The 21082-nt window shown below is 54.9% G+C and overlaps 1 protein-coding gene across 7 annotated transcripts; it reads left to right on the top strand.

The window, feature by feature from the left end:
• The first annotated feature begins 1278 nt into the window (after window positions 1–1278).
• On the top strand, window positions 1279–21077 carry OTUD7B (OTU deubiquitinase 7B). Of its 7 annotated transcripts, none has more exons than XM_085560749.1 (12): window positions 1279–1429; window positions 7425–7548; window positions 7722–7892; window positions 8653–8871; window positions 12328–12429; window positions 13133–13260; window positions 13645–13781; window positions 14374–14501; window positions 15108–15257; window positions 15694–15808; window positions 16504–16588; window positions 17167–21077. In XM_085560749.1, the coding sequence occupies exons 2-12, from the start codon at window positions 7476–7478 to the stop codon at window positions 18454–18456; spliced, it is 2598 nt and encodes an 865-aa protein (XP_085416875.1). In that variant the 5' UTR covers window positions 1279–1429; window positions 7425–7475; the 3' UTR covers window positions 18457–21077. The 7 variants fall into 7 exon arrangements, with proteins under 7 accessions (XP_085416875.1, XP_085416876.1, XP_085416879.1 ...); XM_085560750.1 differs by having other exon boundaries at window positions 1297–1429; window positions 7313–7548; XM_085560753.1 differs by having other exon boundaries at window positions 1302–1425.
• Window positions 21078–21082: the final 5 nt, after the last annotated feature.

Raw genomic sequence — 21082 nt, 5'->3', positions numbered from 1 at the left:
ATGTGGGGCCCTTGGCATGGGGAATGTCACAGGGAATGTCACAGGGAATGTGGGACCCTCAGCACAGGGATTGTCAGAGGGAATGTCACAGGCAATGTCACAAGGAATGCCAGGCCCTTGCCACAGGGAATGTCACAGGGAATGTGGGGCCCCTGGCACCTCTAATGTCACAGGCAATGTCACAAGGAATGCCAGGCCCTTGCCACAGGGAATGTCACAGGGAATATGAGGCCCTTGACAAGGGGAATGTCACAGAGAATGTCACAGGCAATGTCGGAGGCACAGGCCATCCCACCAGCCCTGAGGCTGCTGCCCCACTCCGCATTGTTCCTGTGCCGTGGGTGAGGAACAGGAAACTTTCCGTGCTAGGGAAAGCAATTCCCGGTGGGAATCAGCCTCGGGGAGCCCTCACCCTCCGAGGTTGGCATTGCAGCCCTGCTGTGGGGGTACTGACCCCATGGAAGGGGATACCCCTCAAGGTCTCAGGCCCCACGGCGGGAGGGATTACCGACCCCTCAAATGGGGTCTTGGCCCCATCAGGGGCGTCTCCAACCCCACACATACGCCAGATCCTCAGCGGGGTCTGACTCCTTACAGCGAGTCTCAGGCCCCTCATGGGGGTCATGGGCTCCTCACGGGGGTCTCAGGCTCCTCATGGGGGTCTCAGGCCCTTCATGGAGGTCACAAGCTCCTCATGGGGATCACGGGCTCCTCACGGGGGTCTCAGGCTCCTCATGGGGGTCACGGGCTCCTAATGGGGGTCTCAGGCCCCTCATGGGGGTCACAGGCTCCTCATGGGGGTCTCAGGCCCTTCATGGAGGTCACAAGCTCCTCATGGGGGTCATGGGCTCCTCACGGGGGTCTCAGGCTCCTCATGGGGGTCATGGGCTCCTCATGGGGATCACGGGCTCCTCATGGGGGTCTCAGGCCCCTCATGGAGGTCACAAGCTCCTCATGGGGATCACGGGCCCCTCATGGGGATCACGGGCCCCTCATGGGGGTTACGGGCTCCTCATGGGGGTCTCAGGCCCCTCCTGGGGGTCTCAGGCCCCTCACAGGGGGTCTCAGGTCGCACACAGGGGCTCACAGCTCCTCCCGGGGGTCCCAGACCCCTCCCGGGGGTCCCGGGCCCTCTCCGGGCTCCCGTCGCGCCGCCAGGGGGCGCTCTGCTCCCCCGCGCCCGCGCGCCCCACGGGGGGGGGAAGGGGCGTGGCCTGGCCCGGCCCCGCCCGGCACGGCCGCGTGCGCCCGCCAAAGCATTCCGGGCGGGAACGGGGGCGGCGGCGCGTTCCGGGTGGCGCGTTCCGTTCCGCCTCCCCCCCGCCCCCCCTCCCCGCACCGGGAGCGGCCTCAGCGGCGGCGGCGGCGGGAGGGCCCCGGGGCCGCTCCGGGCCGGGCCGCGCCGGGCCACCCATGGAGCCTCTCGTAGGTAACGGCGGGCCCCCGCTCGGCCTCGGGAAAGTTTTGGCGGGGCCGGGCCTCGGGGCGGCGTCGGCGGCGGCCGCGGGGTCACGGCGCGGCCTCAGGGGGCGGCGGGGGCGGGCCCCGGTGCGGCGCTCGGGGTGCGGGCCCCGGGGTCGCTCCCGGGGTACCGGGCTGGGTGGCGGGGTGCGGGTCCCGGCCGCGGGTCCCGGCTCAGCCCGGGGGCCTGCGGGGCCGGGCCGGGAGGGCTCCGGGGCCGCTCCGGGGCCGCTCCCGCCCGGTCCCGGTGCGGAGCCCCCCGGGCTGTCCCGCCGCGGTTCGCGGCTCCCCGCGGATGGGGGCGACCCCTGGGGCAGGGCGGTGACGTTTTGCTGGTCCCGGCGATTTAGGGATAAATAATTTTCCTCTCGGTGCTCGTTTTCCCCCGGGAGCACCGGGATTTCCCGAGGGCTGCCCGCTCCAGGCTGGCGTCGCTCCCCGGGGCCGTTGTCGAGCGGGGCAGAGCCGTGAGCGGCCGCCGGGGCCGGGCTGGGGTCTGTCGGCGGCGAAACGCCAGCTCAGAAACAAACCTGGAGTTTGCGAATTCCCGAGGAGAGGGAATTCCTCCTGTGGCCGATTCCCGGTGTCCGTGTTGTCGGGGAATCTGTTCCGAGGCCTTGGCACTCACTCCCGGCAGCGGGACAGAGCCTCCCCGGGAGCTGAGTTGGATCCCGGTGCACCGGGAACGCTGCGGGGCATTCCTGCCTGTGAAATGGGTACTCGGGACCAGGGATCTCCGGGTTCCTAAAAGCCTTGCTGTCCCCTGAAGTCGTGGAGCTGGGAAAATCCAAACTTCCAGCCGGGATTCTTCGCTCTGAATCGCTGACACCGGCTGGGTTTTGTCTTCCTGACCCAGCACACGTCCGTGCAGAGTCGTTTTATTTTTTTTTTATTATTTTTTTTTTTTTTGGGGGGCAAAATGGGATTTTTAAGCTACTTAAAGGTGGTTTTGTGCTAAAGAAGCTTCTGGAGTGGAGATGGTGTGGCCACCTGTGGATGCAGTGTTGGATGTGTCTGAAGGGGCACAGCTGCATCCACAGCTGGATCCAGGCATCCCCCGGGTGTGCTTCAGCTGGGAGAACCTTGTCTGGTGTGGGCAGGAGCACCCAAATCCTACAAGGATGGAAAAAGGAGCTGTGTGCCCAAACCACTTAAAAATTCAGGACTCTGCTCTTCCTGCTGCCGTAGTATTGGTTGGTTCAGTTTTCTGTTGGAATTTATTAAATTTTCTGCTGGTGTTGGTGCTGAATCCGTGCCGCCCAGTGCTGGGACGTGCCTCTGCTGTCCATGGGGGAGATGCTGTGACACTTCAGCTCTCACAGTCCTGAGTCACACCCTGAGCTCATCCCTGAAAGTGGATTGTCCTTGCGGGAGGAGCACTGGGTTGAAATATTCTGGGGAGGAAACGCGTGGAATCGGCGCCGGAGCTGCCGTGGCCTGGATTGCTTGGAATACACTTGGAATATCCCCCGGGATACGGGCAAGGACAGCACGTGCCAGGCCCAGCTCTTGCACAGAACCAGGCTCGGGCTGGAAATAGTCACGGCCTGCTTGAAGGAGAACTTGGCTCAAAGGGAATTTCTTTGGTGCAGACGCTGAGAGAACTGAGTTTGTTGTCAGTGCTTCAAGAGAGAATCCTGTAATTTTGGGAGCAGTTAATAACCAGGAGGGATAATGATGGTGGGACAGAGCCTGGATTTGATGGAGCTGCTGTGATTGTGTTGGAGACTTATTGAGCTTTTCACTGTCTTGGAGATAAAAGTGGTAAGTTCTGGTGAGTTCTTCAGCCCAAGGTTCAGGATGTCCTGGTGTCCCAGTGCCCAGCTGCATCTGGAGCACTGGGAAGCAGCTGGAGCTCTGGAAAAAAACAGGATGAAGCTGCTCATTGAAGCACTGAAACTTTATAAAAATGGGATGATTTCCATAACTTGCTTCACTCCCACTCCAACTCCTGAGCACCAGTGTGGTTTTAGGAGCCCCTTTTCCTTGCTGGAGCAGCTCCTTTGTGGGATTTATGTGCTGTCCTTTTGGACTGTGCTAAAACTCTGCCAGAGATTCCAGAGCCTGCAGTTCTCAGAATCTTGGAGAGCTGTTCCTACCAAGCATGAGGTGCAGCCACAGAGCCACATCCAGCAGTGCCACAGCTGCCTGTGCCCTCTGATCCCCAACATCCCTGTTTTTCCCTGTCAGACTGGCTTCCTTCTGCACTCACAGCACCCCTCCTTGGGGCTGAGGGGCTCCAAGGATGTCCTGCACCATCAGTTTTATCAGGAATAACTGATTTTTTTGTTGTTGTTGTTGATGATGATGATGAGGAGGAGCTGGGTTGATTCCCTGTAAGAGGCAGGAGCTGCAGTGTGTGTGTCCTGCACCATCAGTTTTATCAGGAATAACTGATTTTTTTCTTGATGATGATGAGGAGCTGGGTTGATTCCCTGTAAGAGGCAGGAGCTGCAGGGTGTGTGTCCCACCCAGCACTCCAAGGGTGTCCTGCCCCATCAGTTTTATCAGGAATAATTGATTTTTTTTCTTGATGATGATGAGGAGCTGGGTTGATTCCCTGTAAAAGGCAGGAGCTGCAGGGTGTGTGTCCCACCCAGCACTTCCAGATGGAGCTTAGTGACAGGGCACAGGTGTCAGGTCAGGACGGTGCCGCTAATCCCAGCGTTAGGTAACCTGCTGGGCCAGCACAGGGATGTGGGATGGGATGGGGACAGCCCCCACTCTTCTGGGGAGCAGGAGGAAGCCAAAAACCTCCCTCTGGAGCATCAGGGCATGCTCAGAGCTCATGGAGAAGCTCATTTTTCTCATTTTTATCCTGACAGGGCTCAGGTTGGAGCTGCTCCCATGTCCCACCTGCAGGTCCCAGCTTGGCCTTTCCCCTGCTTAGCCCCGAGTGCTGCCAAATTTCAGAGTTTTGGAGGAATTTGGGGTTTAGGTGTTTGTTATGTGCTGGTTTGCCAGTCTGCTGTAGCTCCCTGATGGTAAGAGCAAAAACATCTGTGTGGGTCTGGCAGGATTGGATTTCCCATGGATTTGGGCACCTCCTGCCTCACCTGTGCCTCCCTGAGGGTCTGGCTTGGTGTTCCCTGTGTCCCTGTGGGGAAGGGATGTGGCAGAGAGGCTGGGCCAGGAGCAGAGCCCTGGGAGTGGAGTCCTGGCTTCCAGCTTGGTGCCTGTCCTCAGCAAAACATCACGTGGCAGATCCGGGGGAGAGACGTCAGAGTTTGCTGCTCCTAAAATATTTCTGGAAGTATCTTTATAAACAAAGTGGAGCCACCAGTCAGGCTGACCCTGGGTCAGGATTTGGCCCTAACGAAGAGAATTATTTCCTCTTTCTGCAGCATGTTCAGCACGAATGAAATCTAACAGATTAATGGAATTAAAGCCCCATAAATTCCAGTCTGGAACTTTAAATTGATCCAGTTTTGCTGCTCCACAGTTGGTTCTGGTGAGCTGCTTTAATTCAGCGTTCCCAATGGTTGATTTTCCCCCAGGATGGAGCTGAGAGACATTGAGCTCTTGGACCTTGTGTCTTGAATTCCTCCCTCGGTTTCCTGACTTCTCTGATGGTCTTGTGGCAGGGGGTGCAGTCCTGCCTGCGGAGGGCTGGGATGCTCCACGTGCTCCTGGCGAGTCCCTTCCCAAACCTGGCATGTGCCCATTGGAGTTGCCCTGGGAGAGGCCGTAGGCAGCAAGAGAGAGGAGGCCCCGGGGTGGTTTTATGACTTTCCCCTTATTTTGGATGGACATTTGGTGTGAAAAGTTTGAATTCCCATTAGGAAGGATTTGCAGGCCGCCAGGACGCAAACCCCAGCTTTGCTCCATTCCCAAAGGTGGAACTGGGCAGATTCCTGCTGCCTGGAAGGCTGAAGGTTGGTGTCAGCATTGGGTGGATCCGTGGGCACTTTGGAATGGGGTTTTCACTGGGTTCCCACGGGCGTGTGACCATGGAATGCTGTTTGCATGAAGCTCCAGCTCCTTCTGGTCCCAGCGAGGTGTGACTCCAACACAGCTGATCGTCAGGAGCGTTGCTGTGCTCAGCCTGGGGGATATTTGTAAAACATTCGCTGATGTGTCCTGCAAAGAACTGTTGGGATCACAGGAACAACGGGGCTTAGTCCTAAATACATGTTTTCCACATATTTCTGGTTGGAATGTGCCAGGAACACTCGCTTTGGATTGCATCCAGCTGTGCTGCACCCCCATGCGCTCCCGGGGGCTTTGGGGTGTGCTCAGCGCCTGCTGCATTGCTGGGGGATGGATTTGCAGTTGTGGATCTCCTGGGGCTTGGATTTCCTTCCTGGGCTCATATTTCCCACCTGTTCTGGAAGGAGGGAAGAGGAGAGAGCATTTCCCTTCCACAGGGAAAGGAAATAATCAATAACTCTGGGGTGGGGACATTTCTCCGTCCGATCCCTCAATAAATCTCCAACAATCCGTCAGCGCCTCGTTGGACCCACAGTTTTCCATCTGTGTTTTCCCTGGCATTTTTGTGCACGCGGGAGTTTGGAATGCCGTGGATGAGGGGGTGGGATGTGCTGCTTGTCCCCTCCCCAATCCTCCGCCGCGCGTGCTGAGTTTTCATTTTCGTTGCAATTCCACACCCACCTGAAGGAAGCTTTTCCCGTTACCGCAGCCAGTCTCATCCTGGAGCTGCTCCTTGCTCCTGCAACTCTTTGCCAGGGATTAGAGGATCCAAACGTGCGGCTCCTAATTAGGGATGCTCCCTAAATTGGTGGAGTAAGAGCAGGAATCGCTGCCAAATCCTGCTCCCGGAATGCGCCGGGCTCTGGCATCGCTTCTTCTTCTGACACAGCTCCCTGGAGCTTTTCTGGGAGGAGGAACTTAACAACTCGATTGTGGGAATGGTGTTTCTCCAGCAAAGCCAGGAGATTCCAGGTTAAAGTCTGGATGCTTGTGGGGAGTTGTGCTGTTAGGGAATTTCACTCACCTTTAAGGAAAATCTTGGAAAAAAAATATTTCAAGGCACCCAGGGGGGTTTTGCCTGTCTTCAGGGATAATCCTGAAAAAGAGACTTTATTTTTCGGGCATCAGGAAAACAACCAGGTTTGTTCTTATTCCACACAACCCTGGAATTTGTTCTCATACCTAGTACATCAGAACCTCTCTCCCAGCCTTCCCAGATTTTCCCCTTCCAGATTTTCAGCTCGGCATAAATTCTTTTCCCATTCTTTTCTGTTCCTTGATGGCAGAATTTTTATCCCAGCCTTTAACGGCAAAGCACCAAATTCCGTGGAGTGCTTTGCTGGTCTGGACTCCCACGGATGAGGCTGCTCTTCCTTTCCCTCTCTGCCCCGAGGAATGCGGAAAATCAGGATTTGAAGGCATGGCAGGAGCACACGCCTTTCACCAAATCCAGATTTACGGACTAGATCTGTGGTTTTGTTCCCCTCTGGGAAGGAGCTCTGGAGTGGAAAGGAGCTCTGTCTGGACATTGATTTTGTCTGCCATTGCAATTGGGATTGTTTGTTTTGGGTTTTCTTGTCTGAAAGGGGCTTTTAAAAATGTATTTTCTTTAGGGCACATCTCCTAATTCTAGCATTTTATCCTTACTTCCATTTCCCTGCCTCACAGCTGGGGTGCTTGGAGTGGGATGGGGCAGGGATTTACTCCCTGTAAATGCACAAGAGAAACTTTCTGCTTTCTCATTGCTCCCACATATTCATTTATATATAAATATTCATTTGTATATAAATATTCATTTATATAATTTGGGAAGAAAAGCTGCACCACCTTTGAGATGAGAATTGAGTTTGGCTCGTGAATTTTCCAAGGAAATGCCCCTTGCTGGTTACAGCAAAGTGAGCGTTGTTCTCCCATCTCCCAGGGAATGAACCAGCACTCCTGGAGCACAGTTAATTTTCGAGGGAGGTTCATTCACCCCTCAGCTCATTCCCAGCTGGGGTGTACAACCCACGTGTGCTCTCTGGCATTCCCAGATTGATGCCGAGGAGCCGATCCGGTGCCGCTGACTCCGTCTGGCCTCGGCTATGGACATCGTCCTGTCGGATTTTGTTCGCTCAACGGGGGCAGAGCCGGGGCTGGCCAGAGACCTCCTTGAAGGTATGGGAATAATGATGGAAAATTGGGAATAATGGAGTGGCTGATGAGCAAAAAAGGGTTGGAAAAGGGTGAAGGAGCTGGGAGCTGGAATAGTTTCCAGCACAGATGTTTGGGAAGTGCCTCAGTTTCCCTGCTGGCTGAGGGGTGACCGGTGCTGCTCCCTCCCCATCCAGGCAAGAACTGGGACCTGAGCGCGGCGCTGAGCGACTTCGAGCAGCTCCGGCAGGTGCACGCCGGGAACCTCCCTCCGTCCTTCAACGAGGGCCGCGGGGCCCGGCCCCCGGAGCGGGAGGCGGCGCGGCCGGCGCGGCCCCCGCTGCAGCGCCAGGATGACATCGTGCAAGGTCGGTGTCCTGCATCAAGGGGAAATCTGTCAAACCTCCTCTGCTCGCTGCCACATCCGCAGTGTGGGAACCCAGCACATCCCTCTGGCTGGCTGCAGACCCTGGCAGGGGGATCGGAGACCTTGGCACGAAGTCAAAACCACCTGTGGCTTCCATTTTAGCCCGTGGAAAAAAGCTGACAAATCTCTATGAGGAATCACAAGCCACAAGGGTTTGAGTTGTGTGGTAGTTGGATTAACACAGGGTGGAAAAAAGTGGAATTTTGGGGTTTTTAGAATGGGGTTCAAGGGGACAAGATGGAGGGGTTTGAGCATGTCCTGGCCTCCTTCTTGTTGTCCTCTATGTCTTGGTGTGATGGTGACACTTTTCTATTGGTTTAAGGTAAAGAGACACTGTCTAACATGGATGATAGATATTGGCACATTATTGTAAACATAGCACATGTAGTTTTGGGTATAAAACGTGTAAATTTTAGTATAAAATGTGTAAATTTTAGTATAAAATGCACTAGAGGGCAGACAGAATGCCATGGCCTCCTTGCTAGACAGAGCTCAGCAGGTCAGAGAAAGAATGTTCTAGATAAGGGAAAATAAACAACCTTGAGACTCAGACTCTTCCTTTCGCTGCACAGGCTGGGAAACGAGGACTTTTACACTCTTGAGGTCATCCTGGCACTGCAGACCCTGAGGCTGCAGCAGTTTGGTGCTGGCTGCTCTGGGATTTGCTGCTCCCGCCTGACTTTGCTGTTTCTTTCCCTCAGAGAAGCGCCTGTCCCGAGGCATTTCCCACGCCAGCTCCACCATTGTGTCCCTGGCCCGTTCCCATGTCTCCAGCAATGGCAGCAGCAGTGAGCACCTGCTGGAGATGCCCATCTGCACCTTCCAGCTGCCCGACCTCACCGTGTACCCCGAGGACTTCCGCAGCTTCATCGAGCGGGATCTTATCGAGCAGTCCATGCTGGTAGCACTGGAGCAGGCTGGTGAGTGCTGGATCCACGCTGGTGCCATGTGCCGTGGGCAGCTGGGGAGTGCCACCCACGGGATATCACATGGATGCATATCCAACAGGGAATTATTCCATTGTTTTTGTGACCTGGTGCAAGGGTTGAGTAGGAGCTGCTTCCCTTCACCCATGGAAACTGAGTGTAAATAACCCAGGGCTGTTACCACTGTGCAAAGCTGAGAGGGAAAACACCCCAAAACTGACATTGTCTCACCCCTGGAGCATCCCAATCCTCTGTCCTGCCTGTCCTGTGGAGAGGCAGGGAAAAGGGAATTCCTGTCTAACACATCCTGATAAATTCTGCATTGATTACAGAGCCTGGAGGTTGATGCTGCTGCTCCAGTGCCTGCTGAGTGCCTGGGGAGGAACCCCCTGCTTTGGTTCCAGGTTTCTGGAGAGCTGCCAGGGGGCCTGTAAATGAGGGAATGAGGGAGACATCCATGCTGGCAGGGAAAACCTCATCCCTGGCACCAGGAAGGCTCCCGTGGACAGGGGCAGGACGGCGTGAGGGATCTCAGGGGGGGTTTACACTCCCCACTGTTTCTGTGGTGCTGCACATACCAGAAAACACATTATCCCTAGGGCTAACAGACACTCTGAGGGCCCAGCTACTCCCTCTCCTGCTCAGGAGCTGCTGTAAGAAATATTCTCATGTTTTGGGAATGAGCACTCGATCCCAGCGATCCCGTTACACGGCGGCGCCGCGCGGTGCCAGCAGAGCTGCTGGCTCTGGTGCAGATAAACCCCAGATCCCATCCCAGCAGAGCCAGGGCTCGGCTTCCTGTGCCCCAGCACAAATGGAATGCAGGGCTGGGGGTTGCTGGGTGCTTCATCCGTGGGCTGGGGGCACCTCCAGGTGCGCTGAGATGCTGGTAACGGGAAGGAATTTAGAAATTCAGAGTTTTAGAAAATGCCTTTTGGAGAATTGAGTGTCTGTGGGCTGTTATAAATGAGGGTTTTGTCTGTAACAAAGGGCTGTAGTGCAGCTATGAAATATTCCAAGCTGGATTCCAAGTAGGGTTTTGAGCGTGGTGCTGTGATCTACGGGGACTCCCGTTATTAGCACACACCATCCTTAGGGAATTAAGGAAATATGTTTTATAGCCCAATAAATGTTCAGATCATCTTCCCCATGTGTTCAGAGGTCCTGTCACACCGTTGTGGCAGAGTAAGCACTTCCAAAGTGATGGTAGACTTCAGCGAGATCCTCTGGGAATGCTTTGAATGTGCTTGGAGTGGTATGGCAGGGGCTTGGTGGAGCTGAGACCTCAGCCCTCAGCGGAGCCTCGGTGTCCTTTGGCACAAACCCTTGTGGATCAGGAACTGGGCCTTGCTTCTTGGGAAGCTGCACACTGGGTTTGCTCGTCTGGGGAGGAGCAGTCCATGGTGCCTCACCTGAGGATATAATGGGACAAAAATCATCAAGAACTGAAAGATCCTGATCCTTTGGGTTGGCCTCAGGAGCACAAGGCCTCCGGAGCAATCCCGGGGACACTCCTTGTGTCAGGAAGCCGGAGTGGATTCCTGGTAGCCTTGGGGAAGCCATTTATGGTTTGGATGAGGCAATCCTCCCTTCAGGCTGGGTGGAGCCATCAGTTCCTTCCCGTTGCTGTGACCTGTTCAGGTGGCTCCTGCTGGAAGATCCCATGGGATTTCCCCAAACACCCTGTGGGATAACCCAGGCTCGTGGTGCTGGATGCAGAGGGAGCCTCTGGATGCCAGTGGGCTTTTCCTGTGTGCAGATCTGTTGCCACCATGGCTTTTTCTGGGAAGATCCCTCAGTCGATTTCCCTTTTGAGGGGAAATCAACAGTTGATTTCCAGTTGATTTCCCTGCCGAGCTCTCAGGCTGCCTCTTAAGAGCCACACACAGAGAGAAATGTGTTGTTTTCAATACTTCTGGGCAGCCTCTTGGCCTTTTGACGGGAGCAAAACACTGGGAGGAGGGTTGGGCGTGTGGTTCCTTTGGAGACGACTTCTCTTGCGTAACTGGAGCCAGGGCAAACACTCGGGCACAGAAATACCTCTGCAAGGTGTGTCCCCTCAGATTGACTGGAGCAGAGCTTTCACAACCTCCAAAGCACCAGCAGGACATGCAAACTCCAGGGAAAAGAGCATTGAATCCTGCAGGAATGAGGGAAAATGGATCAGAAGGTGCTGCCCCTAGCAGGGTTACGTGTGGGACAGCTCCTGTGAGGCGCCCCTGGCCCTGGGCCACTTGGCCAGGCTCCTGACTCGGCCGTGCCAGGAGCTAAATTGAGGGAACAGGCAGCTTCTCTGTGCAGAGCCATTGTCCCCAGGCTCAGTGCAGAGTGCCTCCAGCTCTGGCGGGTCCCTTTCCTGGCGCTGGGAGCAGCCCCGACCTGCCTGTGTCACACTGAGCTTCATGGTTTTTGTTTTCTCATGTTTGGGGACGTTTTAACCCCTGTTTTCTGTCTTTAGTTCCTCTCCAGCTGCTCTCCCTGAGGTTGTACAAAGCATTTCCAGCAATCCCGTGTCTGTGTACTGGGATCTCTGGCAGGGATTATGCTCCAGAGGAAAGACAGGCTCTTTGGAAGCGACGGGAAAAAGGGCTGGTTTCCTGCAGGAGCAATTTAAATACAACTTGGAAGCCTCAACAGCATAATCCAGCCAAAAACCTGCCTGTTGCACAGGATCCAAAAACTCCTGGAAAATATGGCAGCCAAGGAGGGATGTTGAGGGCAGGGCAAGACACAGACGGGGGTTCAAAGTTGTGATGCAGCCCAGCTTCACTCCCTTGGGAAGGGCTGAATCTCCAGCCACACTGGGCATTTCTTCCTACCTTCTATTTTTAGCTGCTCTTGACTTGAATCACCACAATGACCCAAAACTCCCAGCCTAAAGCGCCATTGGTTTGTGTTTGCAGCAGGAGAGCTGCTGGGATCAGCAGAAATCCTGGATTATTCTGACTAAAAATCAGTGAGCGGGGAAACGTGGCCATGAGAGAGTTGAAACTGCAGGGATTTGGTTCCAAGAAGCAGCAAAAAGCTGGTTTTCCCTGGAGAGGTTGTTTGTGCTGGGTGCTCCTGGAGGCATTTTCAGGCTGATGGGATGAAATAAAGGAAATAAGGGGTGTGGGGGGAAAAACAGATAGAGGAGAACTGGTCTGGATGTGGAAGTCCTGGCTCCTATTTGTGTGTAATTCTGATTTGTGTGGCCCCAAATTCAGCCAGGTCTTTTCCTGGCATCCTCGGGGAGTTTTGCAGCCCCAGTCTCCTCTTTTTTATTGCTTTGTCCTGACTCTTCCCCACCCCTCCTGACATGGGTCTGTACCTTCCCACCTGTCCAGGCACTCCCCTGCTGGTTCAGCTGGTTTTTGGCCGTGGTTTCAGACGGGCTGAGCCCTGCAGTGCCCCCAGAGCGTCCCAATCTCGTGTTGTGCCATGATTTCACACTCTCCCAAATCTCCCCAGGGCGTCTCAACTGGTGGGTGACCGTGGATCCCAGCTGCCAGCGCCTGCTGCCCCTGGCCACCACTGGCGACGGGAATTGCTTGCTCCACGCTGCCTCCCTGGGTAAGGCTTGGCTCAATCCCCAGGAAAACACCAACCAGTCCCTGGGCAAGAGCCCACCACCCCTTTTGGGAGCATTCCAGTGGGAAGCCAGGATGCTGCTGCTCCTCCAGAGCATTCACAGTGGGAGCAGGATGGCTTGAAGGGAAGGGGCTGCCAGCAGCTTCTCCAATCCTTCTCCCCTGTTGTAAATGTAGGTGAACCTGGTGGGAAGAAATGATGATTGACTTTAGAAGGCTGAATGATTTCTTTATTATAACTGTACTATAATATATTAATACACTATTTAAAGGAGATACTAAAGCTACAAACTCACTTTTCTAGCTACCAAATCTAACTAACTCACAACTTGTGACCCTTTCTTGAGAGTCCAGCCCCAGGTGGGTTGGATTGTCCATCAGGCTCAAACAATCCTCACCAGAATCTAATCAAGTAATCACCCCAGGTAAGCAATTTTCCAAACACATTCCACATGGGAAAAACAAGGAGTAGAAATAGAAATTGTTTTCTCTTTCTTACTTTTGTGTTCCTCTATGAAAAAATCTTGAGAGAGAGAAGAATGTGCCTGCCACACTACACTCCCCCCGTGTCTGGCAAGTTTCCCTGGATGCCTGAAGGAAATGTGGGATAATGGAGCAGCCCCTCAGCGGGTCAGGGAGTCACACGAGTCCCTCCTGACCTTGCAGCCTGTTCCTTGTCCCTGCAGGTATGTGGGGCTTCCATGACCGGGATCTCATGCTCAGGAAATCCCTCTACACCCTGATGGAGAAGGGAGCGGAGCGGGAGGCGCTGAGGCGGAGGTGGCGCTGGCAGCAGACGCAGCAGAACAAGGAGGTGGGAGCCAGCTGAGTGTTGGTTTGTGCCCTCTTTGCCAAAACATCCCGTGGGTTTGGGAGGTGCTTCCTGTCGGGTCGGGAATTTTGGGCAGCTCCCTGCTGTGCCATTGGACTGTGCTGTGGGAAGGGGTGTCCTGCAGTCAGAGCTGCAGCGAAATGAAAGGGTCTTGGGACAAGTGACAGGACGAGGGGAATGGATTTAAATTGAGAGGGGAAGTTTGGATGAACACTGGGAAGCGCTTTTGAGGACGTGGTGCAGAATGTGTTGGTTGCTTTTGCATAAACCCATAGAGGAAAGTTGTGCTGTGGGTATAAACCCGTGCTGGAGCAACTGGAAGAGCTCAACTTGGAGGATTTCTGGGTTCTCTTTGCTGTTTTTCAGTCTGGCCTGGTTTACACGGAGGAGGAGTGGCAGAAGGAGTGGAACGAGCTGATCAAGCTGGCGTCCAGCGAGCCCCGCGTGCACTACAGCACCAACGGCGGCGGCTGCGGCGGGTACGGAGCAGAGAACACGTCCAGGTGTAGAGCAGGGAATGAATCCCTCGGGGCGCAGCTCTCATGGTGCTCCAGGGCAGGGCAGAGGGCCTGTGGTGGTCTGGTTGGGGTTTCAGGGGAAGGACAAAGATCCCAAGGAAGCACAAGGCACATTGAGCGTCCCAGGAAAGGATTTTGGTGCTGCACGGCCTCTTCTGTGGGGCAGCGCATGGATTGAGCAGGGAATTAATCTTTTCCTTGTGTTTCCTTGTGTTTCCTTGTGTTTCCCTCATGTTTCCTTCTGCTTCCTTGTGTTGCTCACTCTGAAATGAGTGAATAACCCAGAGCTGAGAGTTTTTGCCACCTCACTTCTGTTTCAAGGTTCAGCCCTGCCACAGCTGTCCAGCTCCTTAGGGTAAGGGACTCCCAGCAATGCCAGGCAGCAGCTGGGCATTCCTTGGGCACAAACCCTTGTCTTGGAGCAGGACATTTTGAGAATCCACACCTAAACCCTCAGATTAACGCTGAGATCAGCCTCGGCTCTGTCCACACACCTCTACGTGCAGCTTCCTCCAGGTGTTACAAAGCAAATGATTGAATATCCGAGGGATGACACTGAACTTCTCCTTTGCCCAAGGGTGGAGAGTTCAGAGGAGCCGGTGTACGAGAGCCTGGAGGAGTTCCACGTCTTTGTCCTGGCCCACGTGCTGAAGAGACCCATCGTGGTGGTGGCAGACACGATGCTGCGGGACTCGGGCGGCGAAGGTGAGACCTGCCTCTCTTCCCAAAGCCTCTCTGAGCTCTCCACCTCTCCTTTCTACCCTTCCTGGCACCTCTTTGCTGTCAAGGCTGGACCTGGAGGTGAGAATGGTGCAGATGGGAAAATTGACCTGTTACAGGTGAGCCCACAGAAGGGCCAGGGCCAGGTTTGGCTCCCAACCCAATTTCTGCCGCTTTAAGAGCATCCACACGAGGTTTTTTTTTGTTTTTTTACCTCTTTTGCCCCTACACACACATCTAGAGATGAGAAATTCCATTCCCTGGGTGGCGGATTTTCCACCATCAGCTTCAGTTTCCTGTCAGAGAAGGTTAATCAATTTCCGTCGTTCTGTGGGCAAAGTTTGTCTTGTGGGGGAGTGCAGAGGAAGGCTTTTTATAGAAAATACCCGTTCATTTTACATTTTAAATCCTCCTGATGTAAAATAAGCATCTATTTTGGGTTGTGGTTTTGTTTAATGTCCCCTGAGATGACAGATAATTGCAGGTGAGCCCTCGACCGAGGCAAAGGGCTCATTCTGGAGCAGTTGCAGCACAAACAGCTCTGAACTCTTGAACCTGTGATCAGAACTAACCACTCTAATTTATTCCCAGCGTTTGCCCCAATTCCCTTTGGAGGGATCTATCTTCCCCTGGAAGTCCCAGCCAACAAATGCCACCGGTCTCCACTGGTTTTGGCTTATGACCAAGCCCATTTTTCTGCCCTGGTCTCCATGGAGCAGAAGGAAAACACAAAAGATCAAGGTGAGCGATGAGGTTCAAACTGAGGAGGAGGATTTGGGAGTGCTGGGGGGGAAGAGCTGGCCAGGACCCATCAATGTGCACTGTCAGCCCAGAAAACCAGCAGTGTCCTGACCTTGGAGCCCTTCCAGTGCCTAAAGGGGCTCCCAGAGTTGGAGGGAGACTTGGGACAAAGGCCTGGAGTGACAGGACCAGGGGAATGGCTTCCCACTGACACGGGGCAGAGTTAGATGGGATGTTGTGAAGAAACTCTTCCCTGTGAGGGTCATGAGGCATTCCATGGTGCTCTGACAATTCCATAATCCCAGGAATTGGCAGTCACTGGCATTTGCCATCAGGCCATTCCCATCAGAGGTGATGGTGGGTGCTCAGAGTTGGCTCCAAGCGTGGAGCATTTGTTCTTCTGGGCTGTAAACGTGACATTTCTGTCCCGGGGCAGCTGTGATCCCCCTGACAGACTCTGAGCACAAGCTGCTCCCCGTGCACTTCGCCGTGGATCCCGGGAAGGAGTGGCAGTGGGGGAAGGACGACAGCGACAACGTCAAGCTGGCCAGGTTGGTGATCTGCAGAGCAGAAAGGTCACAGATGATGCAGGTGATGCAGGGTGAGGCTCCACTGGGGGTCTGGGTGATCTGCAGAGCAGAGAGGTCACGGATGAAGGGGTCAGTCCTGACCCCAGCTGGGTTTTCTTGTGCTGGATAAAAGTTGTGCCCACAGGGAATGACACCGTTCATGGGGATGGAGAAACTTTTCCTTCATTTTCCTTTATTTTGAAATGATTTGGGTGGGGCTGTGACATCTCATGAGCTTCATTCCCACATGGTAAGTAGATGATGCTCTGGGTTGGGTGTAGCTCAAGACACCAGCAGCAATGGAGGCTCTTCTGTCATAGCAGCACAAAAAATGGGTATTTTAACATTTGCCACCAAATCCCCGTGTCATGGGTCCCTGGAGCAGCGAGGGTGGTGGCCACCAGACCATGCCTGGTCTGGGTGAGGCTTTGGGCAGGTCTCACCATGGTTTGGTCCCAGCAGTTCCTTTGATTTGATTCCAACACTGAAGAATCTGATTTCTCCCTTTGGGTTTTCATTGAAAGGAAAGCTGCATAATTGTCCCTTCTGTGCCCTTGGACCTGCTGTAGGAAAACCCCCATTTAAATACATAACACAGGGAGTAATGTAAATATGGGGGGAGATATTTCCAGGTGGGAAATGGCTCTAACTTGTGGCTTTACCCCCACCAATGCCAGCGTGACGCTGTCACTGGAAGCCAAACTGCACCTGCTGCACAGCTACATGAATGTCAGATGGATCACGTTGCCTTGTGACATGCAGGTAAAGGGACCAGGGGGATCTTTGCCTATGAATTATTCAGCCCTTCTCTCTGCAAGGAAGCTGTTGTAGGGCCTTACCTGGGGGCTCTGCCTCATGTGGGGTTCTGTGCCCACAGGAATTGTGGCTGACTCTGCTCAGAGAGCAGGGAAGTGACTCAGTTTTGTGGGTGGGCACCTTTTCCCTAGAGCTTTCCACGTCTGTTTTCAGTCTTCACATGACCCAGATGCCCCTCAGGGACTCGTCGTGCTCCAAACAAACGGGAGCTGTTGGTTTATGGCCACCTCGAGACTGGGACAAGTCTCACCCCTCTCTTCCCTGGCTTTGCACCTGAAACCTTGAGCAAGTGGAGGTATTATAGAACCACAGAATAGAATCATAAGATCCTGGACTACCTCAGGTTGTAAGAGGGATATTTAGAGATGTACGGGATGTGCTGGGGATGCGCTTCCCTGAGTGTGTCAGGACGCCGTCCCCTCCGTGTTCCAAGCAGCACCACCTCCTTTGCTTCACCTTCCACCTGAAAATCTTTACCTGAGGAGTTTCTAGACTTTGATAATTTGTCTTTCCTTCCTCCCCAGGCGCCTCTGGCTCAACCAGAATCCCCCACGGCCTCCGCGGGCGATGACGCTCGCTCGGCAGCAGAGTCGGGCGAGTCGGACAAGGAGTCAGTGTGCAGCAGCTCTGCCAGCAACGGGGGCACCAGGGCAGGCAAGGACAGGGAGAAACCAAAGAAAGAGCGGGAAAAGGAGAAGGAAAAGGATAAAAAACGGGCAGACTCGGTGGCCAACAAGCTGGGGAGCTTCGGGAAGACTCTGGGCAGCAAACTAAAAAAGAACATGGGGGGCCTGATGCACAGCAAAGCCGTGAAGGGCGGCGTGAGCAACGGGCAGGGAGACACCCTGGAGAAGAAGAAGAAAGGATCCCTGAAGGCACGGAAGGACAGCAAAGAGGAGTGTTCCCCGGGAGACTTGGCTCCTGCAGAGAAGCCGTGCGCAGGTAAAGCAGCCCTGGAGAAGCCGTCGGATCCCTCCAAGTACAGCAGCGACGTGCGGCTGAGCCTGAGCATCCTGCGCGCCGCCATGCAGGGCGAGCGCAAGTTCATCTTCGCCAGCCACCTCAAGACCAGCACCCGGCACCAGTTCCAGGAGGAGATGATCCAGAGGTACCTCCTGGATGCTGAGGAGCGTTTCCTGGCGGAGCAGAGGCAGAAGGAGGCCGAGAAGAAGGCGCTGGGCAGCGCTGCCCCAGCCAAGAGGCCGGAAGGGGAGGTGGGCGCCCAGCGGAGCGAGGAGGCGATGCCAAGCCCCGTGTTCTGCCAGCCACCCCCCAGCTACCCCCCTCAGCCCCTGGAGCCGGCCGTGGGTGCTAAAATAGCTGCTTTTCCAGCTGGCTATTCTGGCGTTTTCACCTTCCCCAGGCCCTCCATGGGCAGTGCCGAGGGGCTGCACCCGCCCGCGTGCCCCGAGGGCCGGCGGCAGCTGGCGGGGGGGCCCTGCGGGAGCCTCCCCCCCTACGCCACCCTGCCCCGGCACCACCCGGGCCGGCTCGGGCCCTGCCCCCCTGGCCCTGCCCACCCGGGCCGGTTCTCCCCCGTGGACACGGACATCCAGGCTCCCTTCCCTTCGGAGTGCGAGGGCTCCGGCTGCCTCCCCCCGCACAGCAACGGCTGCCGGGAGCTCCTCGAGCAGGACAAGGGAGGAACGGTGGATAAAATGAGAAGCCAAGCCCTCTACAACATCCAGCAGACCAAGTGCAAACAGCCCAACTGCAGCTTTTACGGACACCCGGAGACTGGGAATTTCTGTTCCTGCTGTTACAAGGAAGAGCTGCGGCGCAGGGAGAGGGAGGCTCTGGTGCACAGGTTCTGAATGCTCCCCCTGTGTGGATCCGGACCCCTGGCACGTGGGGAATGCAATAACAGAGATCCATTTTGGTTTTACACCCACCCACGCTCCTCTCCCACTCTGCAGGAGGTGGGAGCAGGCGTTGGGCCTGCTGGGGTGGGCTGGGAGTGGCATGGGGCTGGTGGGATGGACGGGGTGCAGGAGGGAGAGAGGAGGGGGAAAGCAGCTCCTGCTTTCCTGGAGCCCCTGCAGGGGAGGAGAAGGATTCCCAGGGGTGCCTGGGGACAGTGGGGGCTGCTCAGAGCACAGGGTGAGGGGGGAGAATTCCTCAAAAACTCAATAAACCAGACCAAAGCTTTGGGAGTGGGCAGGGGGAGCAGCTCCCGCCAGGTCCTTCCCACTTCCTGACCACCTGGGACGGAGCAAAAATGCCCCATTTTGAGCGTCACAAACCTTTTAATGGAGTTTTTTTAACACTGGTTTTATTCTGTATTTCTTCTTGCTGGTACTGAGCGACACCGTGTTGGAGTTGGACATCGATGAGGTGAGGTGGGTTGGACACCCCCCACCCAGTCCTGGATGACTCCGAGCGCCAGGACAGGCTCAGGGCTCTGTCCCCTCTTCTCCTCCCTCTCAGAGGTGAACTCTGGTTTTAAAATGTTGTTTCTAAACTCTCTCTGAGGCAGGGGGAGCCAGGGGGACTCCCAGAGCTCAAGGGATTGGAGGTTCCTCTTCCTGCGCAGAACCCCCAGCCCGCAGGAGAGCCGAGGCGAGATCCTGGCTCAGCATCTCCTGCCAGGAATTCCCAGTGGCCTGGGGCAAAAACCCCGGGAATACCCACTGGAAAGGGGTCCCAGAGCACCCCCAGCCCCGGGGTGGAGCCAGGGGGTCACAGCCCCACGTAACTCCTACTTGAGCACAGCTACTCTGTACTACCTCTGATCCTGATTAACTCGGCTCCGTTGTGCTGAGCCACCAACTGACCTTTAGGCTGCGGAATTAATCCATATTTTTGATAACAGGGCTAAAAAGCAGAACAATAAGGTAAAATCCTCCCGTGACTAACGTCCCGCGCCGTTCCTGACCCCATCCCGGCCCCCTGGCTCCCAGGGTGGGATTCACTTTAGCACTGCGTTGTTTGCACAGAATTCCTTGGGGGTTTTTTGGTAACTGCAGCTCCCAAACCGGGCCTGATCCTGCACGCAGCGAGGTGCAGCATTTCCTATCGCACGGAAATAAAACAGGAGTTGTATCCTTCAGCCAGAGCTTTACAACATTCCCTCGTTTCTATTTTTGGGTTGATTTTTCCAAAAGGCACCAAACTATGCAACCCCTTCCTGCCCATGGCTGTTTCCAGGAGAAGGGATGAGGCAGAGGAGCTGGAAGTGAGCTCGGGGACTCACACTTGGCCCAAAAAATGTTAACTTAGACCTAAACCCCCCCGAGTTAAGGCCTTTCCTACACCTAAATGCTCCCAAATAAGGCCTTTCCTAGTGGGATCCCAACACTTTGAGTCCAGCCAGCAACGCCCCTTGTCCGCAGATTTCCAAATCCAAATTTCAGAGACAGCCCAGGGATGGTTTGACCCCAGTGTAAACTGTTTTTCCCTGGTTTTATAAAATCCCCGAGCATGGCTGAAGCTGTGGGAAGGGGAGGGTGTGACACCCACTCCAGCTGGCTCCTCTTGCCTCAGAACTAATTCCAGGTTTCTCCCTCAAACTGCAGGAATTCCAATGGACTTTAACCCTGGGGCAGGGACATGCAGTGCTGGTTAAGCAGCACAGGCTCTGCCCCCACTTGGTTCACCCTGAAATTTAAGCTGAGATGCTTAAAACCCAACCCAATCCCTTCACTATTTATGGGCACTTGGTTTAAATTCCACTTTCTGATGTTTATTTTCCCCCAAATTGGAGCAGCAGCTTTATTTTGGCGTTGGGAATATCCTCTGGCTGTGCCAGGAGCACCGGGAGCAGGGATGCCCCAGGGCACGGGAGGGCAGGGGGAGGTGATGCTTCATCATCCTTGTTTTGGGGAAATTTCTCTCCTGTTTGGTGGATGCTGGACTTAGGTGAGGATGGGAAGCCCCCAGAGCTGCTCGCTGGTGTTGTGGAGGAGAACGAAGGAGAAGGTAAAAACCCTTTCCTAAAGAAAAGCACCAGTCCTGGAGGGAAAACTCCAAAACTGGAGGAGAAGCACCAAACCTGCCCCCAGGAGGGATTTTTCCATGGGGACAGGGAGACTGTGGTGTGACCCCAAGGTCAAACTAAGTGCACTTACTGGTGTGGTTGGAATTCAAATTGCTGCCATCGGATCCTGGTGGAGGAAAACTTTGTCTTTCAGCGTGTGTAAAACCCGTTCATGAGATTTGATTTGATTTTATTAAATGAGATTCACCTTCGCCGTTCCCCGGCCCCTCAGCGGAGGAGGCCGGCGCAGCTTTGGGTCTCACTAACGCGACACCGAGTGACCTGAATTAATTCTGCAGTGGTTTATTCATGAAAAACCCTTTTTTTATTACTATTAATTCCAGATTAATTGGTGATATTTGGCCTCCTGGTGAACAGGGCCAGAGCGTTGCACTTGGGCTGTACCTGTGGCCTCGTTGTGGCACCACAGACTCATTGACAATAAAAACCTTCAGCTGATGCAC

This window comes from Lonchura striata, chromosome 25 (genome assembly GCF_050655825.1).
Source record: "Lonchura striata isolate lonStrDom1 chromosome 25, ASM5065582v1, whole genome shotgun sequence".
NCBI classification, from domain to species: domain Eukaryota; kingdom Metazoa; phylum Chordata; class Aves; order Passeriformes; family Estrildidae; genus Lonchura; species Lonchura striata.
The sequence above is the reverse complement of the archived record's forward strand: the minus strand, read 5'-3'. Positions and strand labels throughout refer to the sequence as shown.

Excerpts from the sequence above, each read along its gene's own strand:
- OTUD7B (XM_085560749.1), top strand. The coding sequence starts at position 7,476 with ATGGACATCGTCCTGTCGGATTTTGTTCGCTCAACGGGGGCAGAGCCG. Across the intron at positions 7,893-8,652 it reads CCAGGATGACATCGTGCAAG|AGAAGCGCCTGTCCCGAGGC; the intron begins GTCGGTGTCCTG and ends TCTTTCCCTCAG. Across the intron at positions 8,872-12,327 it reads GGTAGCACTGGAGCAGGCTG|GGCGTCTCAACTGGTGGGTG; the intron begins GTGAGTGCTGGA and ends AAATCTCCCCAG.